This window comes from Phocoena sinus, chromosome 3 (assembly GCF_008692025.1).
Source record: "Phocoena sinus isolate mPhoSin1 chromosome 3, mPhoSin1.pri, whole genome shotgun sequence".
Taxonomy (NCBI): Eukaryota; Metazoa; Chordata; class Mammalia; order Artiodactyla; family Phocoenidae; genus Phocoena; species Phocoena sinus.
This window is the reverse complement of record NC_045765.1, coordinates 74,326,338-74,344,616: the sequence shown is the minus strand read 5'-3', so window position 1 is coordinate 74,344,616 and position 18,279 is coordinate 74,326,338. Positions and strand designations below refer to the sequence as shown.

Sequence of the window (18,279 nt, the reverse complement as noted above, 5' to 3'; positions counted from 1 at the left end):
TTATCCTAATGCTAACCACTTAATCAGTACCACCATTCCTACTCCTCTAATCAGATACACCGCTGCCTCTTATTTCAGCTACTGTAGTTGCTTCTTAACTAGTTTCCTGGCAGCCAGTCTCACACCCCTTATGTTTTGTCCCACAACATCCAGAATTATCAAAACCCTCCAATGGTTTTCTAACCTTAAAATAAAATCTGAATTCTTTATTATGGCTTTTAAGGCCCCGTGCAAGCTAAACTCTGCCTACTTCTCCAAATTCATCTCCTGCAACTTATGATTGTTCTCAAAATTGAATATGCATAAACTCTTGATGCCAAACACCATTCCTTCTACGCCACCCCACCCCCTTTAATTGATTCTCATGCAGGTCTTCTTGGGACCGCACTATTGAGAAACAATGTTTTAGTAAATCTAGATAATGAAAGGACAGGAATGTATTCCCACAGTGAAGAAGCGTTTATGAAGTTCATGCTTTCCTCTCTGTGAGTGTAAAGTTTGAAGAAGTGCTGCCGGTGAAACTGAAAATTTCCACCCACCTATTCATTACCAGCAAATAGCATATCCCTCTATTCCATGGAAATATCATTTGTCTTTATTTCCAATTTCTTCAAAACCCAGTAGTGGACACTTAGTGTACTTTAGATACCAGGCAGATAGGTGTTTAAGTTGGGATTTTGGTCATGAAATTACAGAATTTGACTTAGACATTCTTACTGGATGATGGACCTCAACCAGAACTAAGACTTTATTTAGAAAAGATGTTGACTCTCAAATCAACCAAAATGCTGGTACGAGCAGTGAAATTCTTTCATGTTTGTTATCCAGTTGCATTTAAGATTAGAGTATATTTGACATCTTTACATCCAGTGACTATGAGTTTTGATTGCAAATGGTTATTTTGGTTTGATTATGTCTCTTTCAACTTTGCAAATGAACTGTCAGTTGCCATTTTTAAAAATATTGCTCACCCTACTCAGTTCTGTGGTCAAACAATGGATGGGGATTGGTGATATTTTATCTAAATTTTCCAGGAAGTAAATTTGTTTTCTGATTTCAAATTAATAACTTCACTGCACAATGAGTTGTGAAACAATTTATAATAATTCATTTTAAAGGTTGAAGGTTAGAGAGGATAAAATAAAATGAAACAAAATAGTACATTAAGTAACATCTCCAACTCTTAGCAATTGCCTCTTCATTTTACCTCTGTTTATTTTAGTAAATGTTGATTTTATACGATACTCTCTTCTGAGTTGAAAGGTGTATATGCCTTCTGTGGGGTAAGCAAAAGGTCAAATAATATTTCCCTTATCCAAAGTATATTGAATTATGGTTTATTCAGCTATTAAAATGATTACTGACTTGGGCAAATTACTATGCCTTTCCGGATTTCAGGGTCCTTTAATAAATTAAAAGTTATTTTAGACAAAGAGTAAAATATATTCAGCTGGCTGTGTCCTACTTGTTCTTCTGTAGGCCATGAGCTAAGAATGGTTTTTATATTTTTGAAAGGTTGTTTTAAAAAAGAATATGCAACATAATTCTTTACTGGTCTGCAAAACCTAAGATATTTACCTTCTGACCTTTTAATGTTAAAATATTTAAAATATCAAAGGATTATAATACTACGAAACGCGGTAAACTTATCTTAACATTAATAATTAGAATGTCTTAAAGTTAACTTATTGCAGCTTAAGAACATAAGCAGTTAATGAAGTTGTATATCAATGATCTTTTTATATGTGAAAAAGCAAATTTGAAAAGATGTAAATTCCTCTTGCCAAATTTTGTTTTAGAAGTAAGTAACATGTAAAATAGTACCTTTGGATTTGAAATATCTGAAAAGTTTCTTAATTTATGCAAGTATTAAATGAAAGACTGACATATATTATGTTTTTTCATTTACTAAAATCACTGTATTTTTGTATTTTCTTTCCCTCCATTTAGGTAGAAGCAGATTCGGGATATCCTGGAGGTAAAGCAAGAATTATTCATAAGGAATCTGATATAATTACTGCCTTTGCTGTTAATAAAGTAAGTACATAGACATTTTTCTTTTCTTTGATTAAGTATTCATAGTTGGAGAATGTCTCCTGTTCTGTCAGTTTATTCAGTAGCAGTGTTTCCCTTTCCCAGAGCTACTTTCTACTCCTTAAATTGCAATGTGAGTACATTTTTTATTTTATAAAATGATTATATTGTTTGATAATTTATTTGATCTTGGATATATAGCAGATAAAATGTTTTATTACTACACATAGAGAGGTCTCAAGTATTTATATATGCAGTTGCCTTTAGAATTTATTTATTTTATTTTTATTTTTTGGCATGGGGGATCTTAGTTCCCCGACCAGGGATCGAACCCATGCCCCTTGCAGTGGAAGCACAGAATATTAACCACTGGGCCGTCAGGGAAGTCCCCTGCCTTTAGAATTTATACAACACATGCAGCTAATCCAAAGAAAATGTTTCCTGTTTTCTTTATATGAATATGTTGAATGTGATTCTTCGTATAGATCAAAATTAAGCTTATATGTGACTCACAGAAATTCTCCCTGTTTGACTTTCAGCTATAATAGCTGCCCAACTAGAGTGTTTTCTTTGTATTCCTTAGCTTTCTTACTCAATATCCTCCTTAGAGGTGTCTATAAGCTACTTACAGAAGAGGTAGCCTTCGGTACAGTGGTTCAAGGTTGAAATTTATCTTAGTCATTTTCCCCTCCTATCTTCCCTAATTGCCTTACTGCAAAATGTATAGGGACTTCTAGTTGATTCTTCATCTTCCTATGCTATGTCTGTCTTTTTTTTTTGCCCTCACTGTGCGGCTTGTGGGATCTTAGTTCCCTGACCAGGGATTGAACCCACACCCTCAGCAGTGAAAGCACAGAGTCTTACCCACTGGACCACTGGGGAATTCCCTATGTCTGTCTTTTCTTTGATTTCACCTAGATAGATCCTTTGTCATTCTGTCCTCATCTTTCCCTGTGTTCTTCGTCTCATATTCCTCATAGACTCTCCCTAACAGTGACTAGTTCTGTCCATAGCAGGCAAGTTTGGGATTAGCCCCTTAGCCAGGCAGTTCTCATGATGTTATATCTATGTAATATGATATATACATATTACACAATACAAATATAAATTATAATCTACACTCAACAAGTCACTTCCTTCCCCTGAAGAAAATAAGATTTTAATATTTTGTGCTATAAAACAGACTAGCTGTTTTCTCTTACTTGGATATATTATATAAGTAAATAGTAATGAACAGTCATATACAAAGTCTCCTGTTGACTCTGTAAGAGTGTACTTGTTTAATTTTTATTTCTTCAAATATATTGTTTTTACATCTTTCTAAATTTGTAGCTAAGAAATATCCTTTGCTTTAAATTGCAGTAATTTAAAATGCTGATGAGATTGAACTTTTCCCCATTTGTTTAGTTGTGAATTATCTGTGTCAAGAAGGATCTGAGATTTTCCCCTGTATTCAATGGAACAAGTTAACTTTCACAGTTTATTGGATACTGTTAGAAGACACAAGACCAGAGACAAAGGACAATTTATTACTAATAGCAAAAACTAGAATGTTAGCATTTTTGCTCTGGTTCCCTGAGGTACAGTTCCCACAAAGTGACAGCAAGAAGGCCAGTGATACCCAAATCTTTTCTAATGTACATTAAGCTTATCTGCCTTTTGATCTGGAGGGAGAGACTATAGCTATATAGACATCCTGGCAATAATACTGTGAAACAAAGGCAGTCATTGACTAACTCACAAGACATGCAAAAGTGGAGAGTCCCATGGAGAATTACCTTCCAACAGTCTAGTTAATATCCTTTTCCCACATATCTCTGGGGTCTCAGTTTTTTCTTATTAGTTTGTATTTAGCATTTTACATAATGGAAATACTAATCCTGTTTTCTTTTTGCTGTCAATATCTTTTCATTTTCTGTTTTAGAGATACATGTTTTAAATTTGTAGATGTTTAAAATTTTCTATCATTTAGTCTGACCAACTTTTCATTTATGATTTTTTCTGACATACTTCCCTCACTCTTCTTTACCTCTTCTTTGTGACCCTTTCCCAAATTCTGTTTGTCTTGCCTAAGATTGAAAGGCTTTAGGTGAAAGTGATACCATCTTATTTGAATAATTCACCATTATTTCTTTAGTTTGGAGTTCCTTATCTCCCTTACCTTTCCTTACCTCCCAGGGCCCCTATATTGTTCAACATCTCACTCCACATTTCTGAACTGTGCAAACCTTAAGGAGATTGTACCATTCTAGTAGACTAGAGAGACAGTGCTGGGAGAAGAAATGAAGTGGCATGTGCATTTCCATTTATAGCTGACTTTCTGTTGAATGCTCTGGAATTCTTAGAATATAAACATATCTCCAAGCTCAAGCTGATGATATTTCACTCAAAGTTATTTATTAAAATTAATTTAAAATATTTATTTGTGAAAATACTATTATTCTGTACCTTAAAGTTATCATTTCTAGAGGCTGTTTTGTAGTCTCCATTTTCAAAAGTAGCGCATATACATGTTACGCATTTTTATTTAAACAGTACTGTATGATTTATTTTTCAGGCGAATAGAAACTGCATAGCAATTGCTTCAAGCCATGATGTTCAAGAACTAGATGTTTCTGGAATTCTGGCTACACAGATCTATACTTGGGTAGATGATGATATAGAAATGGAAACCAAAGGGTACCCTTATACTTTGTTTTTATTTGGTGACATTGCAGTACGAATAATGAAATCCACAGAACTATACCTTTCAAATGATTTTTTAAAGGAATAGTCCTAGATTGTAAGCAAAGTGGAAATTGATATGCTAAAGAGTAAAGAAGGGGTGGCTGGAGCTTTAAAGAAGGGAATCGAGGGATAGAAGAGAATAGGTGAAGGGATCTGAAATTGTTCACATACGAAATTATTGTCTGTAAGTTGAGAGTTAAGAGCTGAAGAAAATTAATTTTAAAGGGAAATACAAAGTCATATGTTAGAGCTTTCAGGTATAACAGAAGAAATGAAGAACTGATGGGTTGCTTTCATTCTGGCTGATATTCCTTTGTAGGTCAGAAGATTTCTTGGTTATACATGCTCGTGATGATTTAACAGCTGTGCAGGGTACAACCCCATACACACATAGCAATCCTGGTACTCCAATTAACATGCCATGGCTTGGTAGTACACAGACTGGCAGAGGAGCATCAGTGGTATGTAAAGTTAAAAATATTTGTGTATAAATGTCCTGTTTTTCTCTCTAACTTAATAGATAAAAGATGATGTAAATTTTTTTGTGTGTGTGGTATGGGGGCCTCTTGCTGTTGTGGCCTCTCCCGTTGCGGAGCACAGGCTCCGGATGCGCAGGCTCAGTGGCCATGGCTCACGGGCCTAGCCACTCTGTGGCATGTGGGATCTTCCCGGACCGGGGCACGAACCTGTGTCCCCTGCATCGGCAGGTGGACTCAACCACTGCGCCACCAGGGAAGCCCTAAATATTTTTTTTTAATTCTTAATTTTTTAAATAAGTCATACTTGTTGGAAATTATAAATTTTGATTCGAAGAATAATATGTTTTCATTTGAAAAGGATAACAAAAATTATTTTAAATAAATAATTGAAAATACAAAGAGCTATATTTTAAGTAATAATTATTTGGAACCAAATTAGGCCTCAGCAAACTACGGCCTATGGGTCAAATCCTGCCTACTACCTGTTGTATCGACAACATGCTAAGAATGGTGTTTGCATTTTTCAGCTGTTGAAAAAAAAAGAAGAATGGTATTCTGTGACACATGAAAATTATATGAAATTCAGATTTTATTGTCTATAAATAAAGTTTTATTGGAACATAGCCACACTCATTTTTTTAATATTTTGTTTATGGATGCTTTCACATTACAGTGGTAGGATTGAGTATCTGAGCAGAGACTATATGCCCATAGAGTCCAAAACATTTATTATCTAATTCTTTACGAAAAAGGTTTGCCAACCCCTAGTCTAGATAATATTTTTAAATGGTTATCAACTAATAACTGTTAGTTGATGCTGAGACAAATAAATTTTTCTTTTTTTGAACAAATAAAAATGATATAAATTTTTTTTAATTTAAGCAAAATATAATATGCAGATGAACTGAAACAGAATTTTTCTGTAGTAATGGAGGATCTTCTTGAGCCCTGATTACCTAAGATGTGATCCATGTTTATACCCACATGAGATTCCTTTGTTGACACTTAGGGTATAGGAATTGATACACAGAACCAAAGAAACCCAGCACCAGCAGTTCTTTCCATGGCTTTCTAGGTGGTAGGTGGTTTTTGTAAGGGTAATTATTTAAATAAAGGCTCAGTCATCTTTAATAATACCTGATAATATTTTATACTTAATGCAGTTCTTTTATCACTCATATAACCTTATTATTGTTTGAGATATCTGTTGTAGCTATTGTAATTACTCCTACTTACCATTCTTTAGATGAAGCTTGAGATCCAGAAAGGTCAAGGAATTTAACTCAGGTCACTATCTCAAATTTGTGGTAGCGCTTGTGTTAAAGCCCTCCATTCCCCTTCACTCATTGATTGCAGGTAGGAGTGTTTTAAGTATTAAGAATTTGAAAAGCAATCTAGTGATTATTCAAAAGAAAAGAGTTGGTCATTAATAGTTAAATTTTTTCCAATGGACAGATACATTAAAATTCATTTGTAAAACCTACTGATATTATTATCTTTTAAAGAACTTAAAGAGACTATACAAAATATACAAAAAGAAATAATAAGCACTTTTTCCAACTCCATTTTCAGAGAATATGATACAATTCTTCCTGTAACGGCTTTCTTTCTGGTCTCTCTGCTTCTAAACTGCTCCCTCTGTTTTATACACAGCAGGCAGAGTTGCTTTTTTCTAAAAGATCATTCAGGTTATCACTCCCATGCTTAAAACTTTAAGATTACCCAGTACAGCTTTAAATCAAGTCCTTAACATGGCCTCTAAGGCCCTATGTGATTTAAACTCTGCCAGCCTCTGCAGCAGCATCTCCCTTGTTTGCACACCTGATTCTCTTTGCTCTGGTCACACTGGCCTTCTTTCTGTCACTTGAGCACATCAAGCTCAGAGCCTTTACCTTGTTTTCTGCTTGAAATACTCTTCTTTTGTTTACCGTTCAGATCTCAACTCAAATTCTCAAGAGATTTCCCTTGCTTCCTTAGCAAAGGTATCTGCTCCTCCCTACACTACTGCCAGTCACACTGTTACCTCATTTGATCATCATATTATCCCATTTTATCATCTCATCATCAGTTTGGAAATTATCTATTCATTATTTGGTTGTCTTTTTTTATACCCTCTGCAATGCAAGCTCTTTGAGAGATTATGTTATGCCTGCCTTATATATTGATGATCTCTAAGTAGAATAGATCTCTAAGTAGAACATTTAGTAGGTGCTCAGAAAATATTTGTTTATTCTCCAGAGTATTATAATATGGAAATTTACCTTTGTTATTCCTCTTAGGACTGAATTTTCTTCCTATTTAAATGTTAGAAGGACATCTTTTTTAGTTGGGGTCATTGTGGTTTGTAAACATAAGTATTGGGATTATCCCACTCCATCCTCAGGAAAAAGACACCAATATAATAAGGTGGTCCTTTTTATATGGATCTTCTAAAATAATTAATGATTTCTTTCCCTTATAATATTCTACATATGCTTTCAGAAACTTATTTAACTTTCTTTTATTTTTTTACTCATGATTTTCCTTTGATGCTCTTACCAGAAAAAAAATGATAATTAAAAGAAGGAACAGGAATCTTTAGACTTTTTCTAAATTAAGAGGGGCAAGGGATTTAAACATGAAGTTTACTAAACAGAAGTAACATTCAGAAGGTTTTTTTTGTGTGTAGAGAATTTGATTAAATATTTTCTTAATCCTATTATTTTATTAAATTATGAATGCTAATGAAAATGAATACTAGTTATGACCAATTTCTGCTGTTTTGGAGTATAACTGCAGCTATATATATCTTTCAGTGTTTCTATCCCTCACTGATTCTGCTGGCCTAGTTCCTTCCCTCCCTCCCAAATCCCCACTTTACTTACAGCTTTAGGCTAATTGAACAATTTAAAATCCAAAAGAACAGTAACAACAAAATATACATGAACTGGTGCTACAAACTTAGGATAACCTATAACTATAGTTACAGTTATAAGTAGGAAATAGTCTATAAATTAAAATTATCCCTTTAATTTCACATATTTAGTTTACTCTTATTTGACAGGCTATGTAAATCATTCAAAGCATAATTTTAAAATGGGTAAATAAATAGTTCCAAACTATCAGTTAAAAATTTATACAGTTTTCTGTTTACCTCTTTTTTTTTTTTTTCACATGCTTCTGCCTGTCTTTTTAACCTTATACTATTCAGGATTGTTCCAATAAATTTAATGGGATAAGAAAAGAATTGGCAAGAAAGGAGGTAAGACTAAATTCTTGAGGTGAATTTGTTCTTAGATACTAGGTAATGATGCAGAAAATGTATGTACACTTAAATGTTAGAGAGCTGAGCTATTAAATTTCATTTCTGTTACCATGTTTAGTATTTTTAGCACCCATTACGATAGTTATGGAATCATGTAAAAATAAATAAATGTTATTTGAATCTCCTGTCACAATTAAAATTTTTAATACTACTTTTTATTGTAACTGTAAAAGAATGATTTTTCTTTGTTAACAGATGATTAAGAAAGCCATTAATAATGTCAGAAGAATGACTTCTCATCCATCTCTTCCTTACTGTAAGTTGATAATAATTAGCCATTATTTTAAGGAATTTAAAGGAAACTTTTAGTTTCAATTGAAAGATAGTCAGCACTTTATTTTTTTTGTAGGGAATGTTTGCTAGCAAGTAAAATCACTTCAAAATTGAGTAAAAATAGAAAAAGTGATTTTCCTGAATTAATAGAGAAAGGCTAACTTAACATGTAAATTTTTAGCATTTTGACTAAATATTTCTGTTATCACATTTTATTTTTGAACATTTCTGGACTCTGCACAATGTTAAATTGTAGTTGATAATTATTGTTTTAATAATTGGATCACTCCCTTTTTTATTACATAGAACAGGACCATATCTGGGTCACTTGTAGACTCCTCATAATCAGTTTGTATTTTATTAATATTTTGTCAGTTTGTCTTTTATCAGATACACTAATAGTAAGTATAGGAAATGGTTATTACTACATTCTTACATTCTAAGGCAGGATATATTTATTTTTAGTTAATCTTCCTAGGAATCTCAAAAGTTTTTCTTCCTTTAACAAAGATTTAATGGGGAATTTATTGGAAGTATTGAAGCAGAGAAAAAATAATAGAGACAACTTTAACTTGTGGGTTGGAATCAGTATTCATATTGGCATGTGTGTATTCCAGGTTTTTTTTAAATATAATTTTTAAGTAGTGCCCTTCATCAAATTGTCCTACTACACAGTAACAAAAATAGTGAAAATAGTGCATGTTAATTAAAAGGTACTCATGTCCTTCCAATTTAATAACCTATAAAAAAATTGTACCACCTTTTTTATGAGAGATGTTTTGATAAAATAGGAGTGGCAAAAGCAGTGTTCTTTTCTACCTAATTATAATAAGTGCTATAAGCATCTATTATCAAAGTTATATACCAATGTTTAATAAAAGGGTTGAAGAGAACCATATATTTAAGATGAAGAGGGTAACTTCTGTTACTTATGCTAGAGGTATAAAATAATATTGAAAATTAGCCTGTTTCCACTACATCAAATTTATTCAACACTAGAAGTATATGTTTTCTATCCACAAGTCTAATGTAAAGTAAGAACTAAAAACAATCATGAAGCATATAGAGGAAGGAGTCAAAGATGTTTTATTTACAAAGCTTAAATAATATTAATCCTGCAGCAAGAAAATTTGGCATTGTTTAAAATCTATTCTTACTCTATACAATAGAGTTTAGAAGTTTCCTGAAATATTGAAGGGATTTCATTATTTCTGTCCCAAAGCATGTATCATGACAGGTGACTAGTTTATAAATAGGCTCTACCTCAAGCCCATAAATTTAAATAAAATAATCCCTAGCTTCAAAGGCAATTAATGGACTTATTTTCAGAGTTATTAGGTAATATCATGTAACTTCTGTCTTGCAGTAAGTACTTTCTCTGTTCAGAGAAGAACTACTGTAACTGGCAGATAAGAGACTTGAAAAATTAAATGCTAATTAAATTAATCACTGAAATTTTTTTACAGTATATTTTTTCATGTCATGAACAAGTCTCACAGATAGTAATTTAGTTCAACAATAGGCTCCTTTCATGTACTGGAAATGTTTTGAAATAAGTTTTTTAAAAATTTTACTCTGAATTACAGATACCTCAAAATAGTTCCTTCCTTCCTTTGGAATAGATTTTTTAAAAATCTTAGTCATTGTAAACCAAAACTTTTGGACTTCTACTCCAGGGAAGTTTTTTAGAAGTTAATCTAATAGGTTGAACTGAAATAGAAATGTAAGTCTTAAAAGGAAAGCCTTATTTCAAAAACAAAAAATGAATATATTAAGATTTTTAAGGTTGCATTTAACTCTTTCCTTACATGTATATGATGTAACAGACTTTACTTACTAATAAGGAATATTTGCTCAGACAACCTGGTTATAGGAACGTTTGTGGGGTTTTTTGTTTGTTTGTTTTTGTTTTTTAAAGAATTAATTTTTGGCCACATTGGGTCTTCGTTGCTGCGCACAGGCTTTCTCTAGTTGTGACAAGCGGGGGCTACTCTTCGTTGCGGTGCACGGGCTTCTCATTGCAGTGGCTTCTCTTGTTGCAGAGCACAGGCTCTAGGCACGTGGGCTTCAGTAGTTGTGTTGCACGGGCTCAGTAGTTGCGGCACGTGGTCTCTAGAGTGCAGGCTCAGTAGCTGTGGTGCATGGGCTTAGTTGCTCTGTGGCATGTGGGATCTTCCCAGACCAGGGATCGAACCTGTGTCCCCTGCATTGGCAGGCAGATTCTTATCCACTGTGCCACCAGTGAAGTCATGGAACCTTCATTTTTTTAAGTTTTAGTTTATAAGGTTTTTTTTTTTTTTTTTTTTTTTTTTTTTTTTTTGGCGGTACGCGGGCTTCTCACTGCAGTGGCCTCTCCCGTTGCGGAGCACAGGCTCCGGATGCGCAGGCTCAGCGGCCATGGCTCACGGGCCCAGCCGCTCCGCGGCATGTGGGATCTTCCCGGACCGGGGTACGAACCCACGTCCCCTGCATCGGCAGGCGGACTCTCAACCACTGCGCCACCAGGGAAGCCCAGTTTATAAGGTTTTAAGAGTGTTTCATTTTACATGTGAGCTACTAATAATTAGGGATTTTTTTCAAATAAATTAAATAAAACCATAAATAGTAGAAAAATTTGAGTGGTTTTTAAATGCATCTAGCCCAATTTATTTTTTTTTGATTAAGCTAGGCAAGACTATAGAGGAGAGGGAGGATAGAATTAACATCCCTAGTCTCAAGAAATTCTACCCACCCTTCCATCCCAGCCCAGTGTTAAAACATGTCAAAACAGTTGAAGCTCCTTTTTTTTAAATACTTGGATATGAATGAGGGAAAATTGACTAATGTATGACCAGCAATGTGCTAGATACTTTACTTTTACATACATTAATATAATTTCTCACTACCTCTGTACCACATTAATACTGATAACTATTCTTAATGTAGATTTGGCCCTATATGTTAGGTATATTTCTGAATGATTTATATGAATTATCTCATTTACTTCTCAGAACTGTCCAGTGACTTATATATCATTAATGATATATATCACTATTATAGTGACTTATATACCTTTTACTAGAAGGAAGTAGGCTCAGGGAGATTAAGTAAGTTTCCTAGTAACACACAATTAGTAAATGGTAAAGTAAAGAATTTAATAATTACTTAGTTTGTTCATATTCCTTAATGAAACAGATAACATATATTTGAGATATCAGATCAGTCACAATAACTATTAGAAATGATTTTTTTTAGCATGACTTTCAAGACCTTGTACAATCTTTTTTTCAGAGAAAAATGCATAAATTTAAACATCAGTAGTATGACTGATAAGAATTGGCTGTTAAAAATCCCAAGATTTTATACTACTGAACTGAATGAATAAGCATTTTCGGAACTCTAATGGAAAACTGATGAATTCATAAAAGTGCTAACAAAAGATCAAGATGAAAAAAAAATTAATTACATGGGACTGAGTGAACTGATGAGGATGATTATAATTTTTGTGACTTTCTGTTTGAATAAAAAAAAACCCACAAGGACTCAGAAGCAAAAAATATACAAATCAATTTTCAGAATCAAAAAATATACAAATCAATATACAAAGTAAAGGAGCTGTTACCGTGGAGGATTACTGGACTGAATGTCAATATTATATGACATAGTATGAGTGTGTTTCGTGTTTGGTAATTGCAGTCATTGTTGCTTTTGTTGTGGTCATCCATTTACAATGCTTGGTGTCAGTTTATTTATCTTTTGTAAAAATAAAATACAGTGTGTGTGTGTGTGTGTGTGTGTGTGTGTGAAAAAAAAAAACCCAAGTTTTTTTTTTTTTTAAATACAGTTGACTTATTAAAGTGTTGTGTTCATCTCAGGTGTACAACATACTGATTCAGTATTTTTATACATTACAAAATGATCACCATGATAAGTCTAGTTACCATCTGTCACCATACAAAGTTAAGTAACTCCAAGAATTTGATTCTTTATCATAAACGTTATCTACTAAAGGCTGTTAAAACGTAACTGAGATAATTTCAAAAGGAAATACAGTTTATAGAGGTCTGATTTAATTGCTTCTGTTGTTTTGTGTGAGGATATGTTCTGTCAGATGAAAGAATACCACGTAATCATCTGTTTTTAAGATTGAGAGTATTCAAGTGAAATTTCATACAAAGGTAAATTCATGTGAATTGACTATGACTCATTTCTTAGGTATTTCTTCCGTAAAGATTTTCACATTGGATTAAAAGATAAATTTGCCAAAGATTCCTGAAATAAATTTGCAATTTTTTCCCTCTTATAATGCAGATCTGACAGGAGCTCAAGATGGAAGTGTGAGAATGTTCGAATGGGGCCATTCTCAACAAATAACCTGTTTCCGATCTGGTGGCAATTCAAGAGTTACAAGAATGAGATTTAACTATCAAGGAAATAAGGTAGTATATAAAAATGTAAATAGGGAAAATGGTTTGATTTCATTAAAGGTTTATGAATATTACTCATTTGGGTTTCTGAAGAGAACAGCTCAGTGAGCTGATGGTGAAGTATTAATTCATCTTACATGAATTCTTTTTAAAGAAATTCCTCTCAAAACTTAAATTCACTTGGTTCTTCCTGGAAAGACATTATATACATTTCCATTAAAATTCTCTTATATGATGCTTAAGGACCAAATGATTATAGGACCATCTTATATTACACATTTTTTATTAAATACATCTGCTTACTTTACCCTCTGGGACCTACTCAAAGTATGGTCAAGTACCAAGTAGTAAGTAACATCTGGGAGTTGATTAGAAATGCAGGTTATTGACTCTAGTCCAGACCTATCAAATCACCATCTGCATTTTAGCCAGATACTCTTGTGATTTGTACACAACATTAAAGTTTTGAGAAGCACTGCTCTAGAACAGGGTGTTAACAGACTATGGCCTAGCCACCTGTTTTGTAAATAAAGTTATATTGGAACACAGCTAACCCATTCATTATTTGTTTTCTATGATTGTTTTCCCAGTACTGCAACAGAGTTCAGGAGAACAAAGACTGTAGCTGGCAAGCCTAAAATATTTACTATATAGGCCTTTTAATAAAAGTTTGCCAACCTGGCTCTTACCAGCTTCACCTCCCGTAATCCTCCTTTCCTCAAACTGCCTCTCTCTGCTCCTCCTATCTTACTAGCACTTTAAACAACTACTGAAGGGGAAATTGGCCTGCTCTTTGTCTTCAGGGCCATGCTTCACTAAAAACATTCACACAGGCCCTAGCTGATGGTTCATCTTGCCTTTGGTTTTCCCTCAACCTCCAAACCTTCCACCCTCCTTACGTGTTACTTGTGTCATGGTGTGCTGCAACCTTTTTGCCTACCACATTTATCAGATGGCTCTTATCATTTCACAGAAGTCAGTGATAATTTTTCATGTAGTTATGAAACAAAATTGAGAGCTTATAATTTCTTAATACCAATTAGCAACATTCTTTGCTCCTTAATGGGAAATTAAGGGGATTTAATCTAAAAGCCTTTAGAATTCTACTGTACTTCCAGCTGTATAACCTATCCATACCACTTAACGTGCTCATATTTTTCTACTTTGGTTTGTCAATGTTACATTGTTCTTAACTAATCTCTGTACTTCGACCCTGTCTCTCTAATGCATTCTTCATGTTGTCAACAAAGTTATATAACAAATAGCATAGGGAATTCCCTGGTGGTTCAGTGGTTAGGATTCACGTGCTTTCAGTGCCGAGGGCGCGGGTTTGATCCCTGCTTCGGGAACTAAGATTCCACAAGCTGTGCGGTGTAGCCATAAAAGAAAAAAGAACAAATAACATAATTATATAACTACACTAGAGGTGAGATCATATTGTCCTTTTCAAGAACCTGCAGCCTCCTCATTTTATCCAAAAGCCCATATTCTTCAGTGTGGCATTCAAGTCCTTCTACACTCAGAGTTATTTTATAGATTTTACACTCACTACAACCTTCTATATAGGCTATTTTAAGTCACAACAAACTTCCTTATTGTCTTCCCAAGTCTCTTTGACAGGCAGTCAGCTTACTGTTGATTCACCTTAGCCATGATGGTGCCCAAGAGCATGACACCTAAGCGTGCTATCTCTCTTAGTAGGGAAGCCTACTGGAGTAATTGGAACAGATACCTCATACTACAGTATATCACAGTAATGCTGATCATTTTGTCAAAAGTCATTGGACATTGCAGAAAAACCAAGAGGCTAAAAGGGAGCATTTAGCAGAAAAAAATGACCTGTGAGGAATAATTCCTTGGATTTAGGAAGATCCTACATTGTAAAACAAGAACGGGATTTTATGAACCAAAGGCAGTAGAACAGTAAAGAATTTTTAGAAGTTAAAAACATATGATTCCCCAAAATTAGGAGTAGAGGAACTACTGATTACAAGGGCTAAATAGCAGAATGGAAGTATTTGAAAATCAGGTTTGTGACTGGGAGGTACAAATTTGGAATTTATTCCATGGTGAAAATAATCCAAGAAGTAAATAGAGACTAGACCCAGGATTTATAAAAGAAATTTAAAAGATATATCAGAAGAAGAAAAAAGGTGATGGAAGAGAAACATTATATTAAAAGGAATAATAAAATAAAAATTTCCCCAAAGCAAAACATGGAATTTTAGAAAAAGAAGCGCCTACCAAGTACTAAGCAGAAGTATTGAGAAACGGCACATGCCTAGACACAGCCTGATTATTTGATTTTTGTTTTTTTTAACTGAAGGATAAAGAGAGCTTCTAGAAAGGAGTAGGGGTAAAAATGATTGCTTACAACCTCTCTACCCCCCTATCTAAAATTAATGGCATTGGCCTCCTCAAAAATAGAGGTTACAAATAGACAATAGAACAGTATTCACAGAATTCTGATGGATAAGGAATGGGGTTGATGTCTATCCAAACTGTCATTTATATTTGGTGGCAAAATAAACACATTTTTAAGTACGCAGAGAATAAGCACATTCCATATACCCTTTCTGAAGAACATACCTAAACCTACTCTAGAAAACATAGGATAAACCACAGAAAGGATAAACATCAGAAAAATATCTGTAACAAAAATAGTAAACAATGGATTAATATTCCTACTATTAGTCCTATCAGTCAGTTTTGTAAGAAGACAGTGAAAAAGAAGACAAAGAATGAACAATTTACCAAAAAAACAAAAAACAAAACCCTATGCATGGCCAATAACCCTCACTAATAACTGAAGAAATGCACATTAAAATGAGACTTTATTTCTGATAATCAACAAATATAATTTTGTAGTACGCAGTGTTGACTAATGTGTAAGAAAAATGGGTGTGTAAATTGATATTACCACTTAGGATTTAATTTTGGCTTCACCTACCAATTTTAAATGATGCCCTTTGACAGAGCTTTTTCTTTTCTAGATGTCTGTCCTATATAAATACTCAGGTGTATATGCAAGAATGTTCAAAACAGTACTTTTTATTATAGGAAAAATTGGAAATTCTATAAGGAAAAGCTTTAAAAAGTTACAATGCAACTATATAGTGTAATACTGCACAGCACAAGAATGAGGTATATTTATAGATACCAATGTGAAAAAATGGCTGTAATAAGTAAAAAATGTAACTGTAGAACTGTATATTATCGTCATAATTTTTAAAAAACCTTGTATCCTTGTATGTATGAATGTTTGAATATTCATAGAACAAATCTGAAAGGGAACACTATCAAATTGTTAATAGTTGTTATATCTGTAGATGGGAGAGGGCAGGAGTCCGAATTAGACATTTATTTTAAGATCTGTATCATATACTCCCTTACTGGATTATTTTGTCATCTTTCCAGTCAAAATGCTCTGAGTTTCCATAGTGGAATTATTTTACTGTGATAAACTTTGTTTCATTTTCTGCTGTTGTTTACATGTTTTTCTTGTTGTATATCTCTGGAAGTCCTTACTTTGTCTTTTTTAAGATGAACAGTTTTTTTATCTTATATACGCTAAAACTTTGTCACATGGCTTAATGTGTAAATCCAGTATTCTATTTTTGGAGTATTTACAGAGAATATACAGACTGTGCTGTCGGTTAGTATAATAAATTGAGTGTCTGATGTTAGTTTCCTTTATATCCACCCTGGAATTTTTTACAGCAATAGCTAAATGTTTTTCTGGACTAGATCCATGCATAGGTGAAGTGAAAAGTCAAGCAACTTATCAGTCAAATGTTTAAGAGTTAAAATATGAGATTCACAGTGAGGGTAAGGGTAAATAATGTGCTTTTTTATTTGTATTAAATACTTTTAAATATTTTTTTTCTCTAAGTTTGGAATAGTTGATGCTGATGGATATTTAAGTTTGTATCAAACAAACTGGAAATGTTGTCCAGTTACTGGAAGTATGCCTAAGCCATACCTGGTAAGCCAAGAATTCCTACCTTTAAAATTTTTTGAATTTTTATTTTAAAGAAACCAAGAATATATACTTGCAAGAAATATCAAAGCCAAAATATAAAATCTGTCTAGTCCTGTGTATTCAATCACTTTACTATAAGTTTCTGTCCTTGTATTGTGTTGAAAATCACACTGTGAGGTATAAAAATCCTTAGTCTCTGGTAACTTGGAGAATAAACCTGTATGAAAGTACCTGTTTCTGATGGCAAGGGGAGATCAGATGTGTGGTTACTCAGAGGCAGGGGTGGAGAGGGGAAATTGGATGGAGGCAGTCAGAAGGTACAAACTTCCAGGTAAAAGGTAAGTAAGTACTGGGTATGTAATGTACAACATGATTAACATAATTAACACGGCTACATGTTATATATGAAAGTTGTTAAGAGAGTAAATTCTAAGCATTTTCAGAATAAGGAAAAATATTTTTTCTTTCATTTTATATCTATGCGAGGTGATGGATGTTACTAAACTTATTTCATGATGTATGTAAGCCAGAACATTATGCTGTACTCCTTATTTAAACTTATGCAGTGCTGCATGTTAATCATTTCTCAAAACTGAAAGGAAGAAAAAAAAAAGAAAACATAAGAAAAGTAAAAAAATCTCACCAGAAAATGTAAATAACTAATAAAGCTCGTGGATTAGTCACTCGATAAAGACCAAAGTAGTAAAATTAATTAAAAATGCAATGATTAGTCAAGGGATAAATAAAATAAAAAGATGTTAAAAAAAAAAGAAACCTATATAGAACCAACATGGTAACTCTGGAGACCCATGAGTTACTCAAGCCCTTTTCTAGCCTCACTAAATGGCAGTGGCTATGATACCTAAAAAGAATGATCAACAGACCAGTGCATTTGGTTGTTTTTCTGCAGTTATTATCCCTTATGAACAAAGTAGAAAGGGTATCCTATAGCTGGTGCTATTTTCTTGCCCATCTCTTAAAAAAAAAAAAAGATGCATCTCTATTCAGGACCACACAGGTTCAGTGAACCTTCTGCAGCTTCATAGAACACTGAATTTATATTTGATGGATTCT

The 18,279-nt window shown here is 33.5% G+C and overlaps 1 protein-coding gene across 2 annotated transcripts in view; it reads left to right on the top strand.

Annotated features, from left to right (window-relative positions):
* The window catches only part of DMXL1 (Dmx like 1), a 132,943-nt gene that overhangs the window by 101,864 nt on the left and 12,800 nt on the right, over positions 1-18,279 (top strand). For both annotated transcript variants that reach the window (XM_032625990.1, XM_032625989.1), the window contains 6 exons: positions 1,951-2,037; positions 4,592-4,713; positions 5,081-5,222; positions 8,740-8,800; positions 13,108-13,235; positions 17,116-17,208. In XM_032625990.1, the coding sequence (XP_032481881.1) occupies positions 1,951-2,037; positions 4,592-4,713; positions 5,081-5,222; positions 8,740-8,800; positions 13,108-13,235; positions 17,116-17,208 (633 nt within the window). The remainder of the gene's footprint in view (positions 1-1,950; positions 2,038-4,591; positions 4,714-5,080; positions 5,223-8,739; positions 8,801-13,107; positions 13,236-17,115; positions 17,209-18,279) is intronic.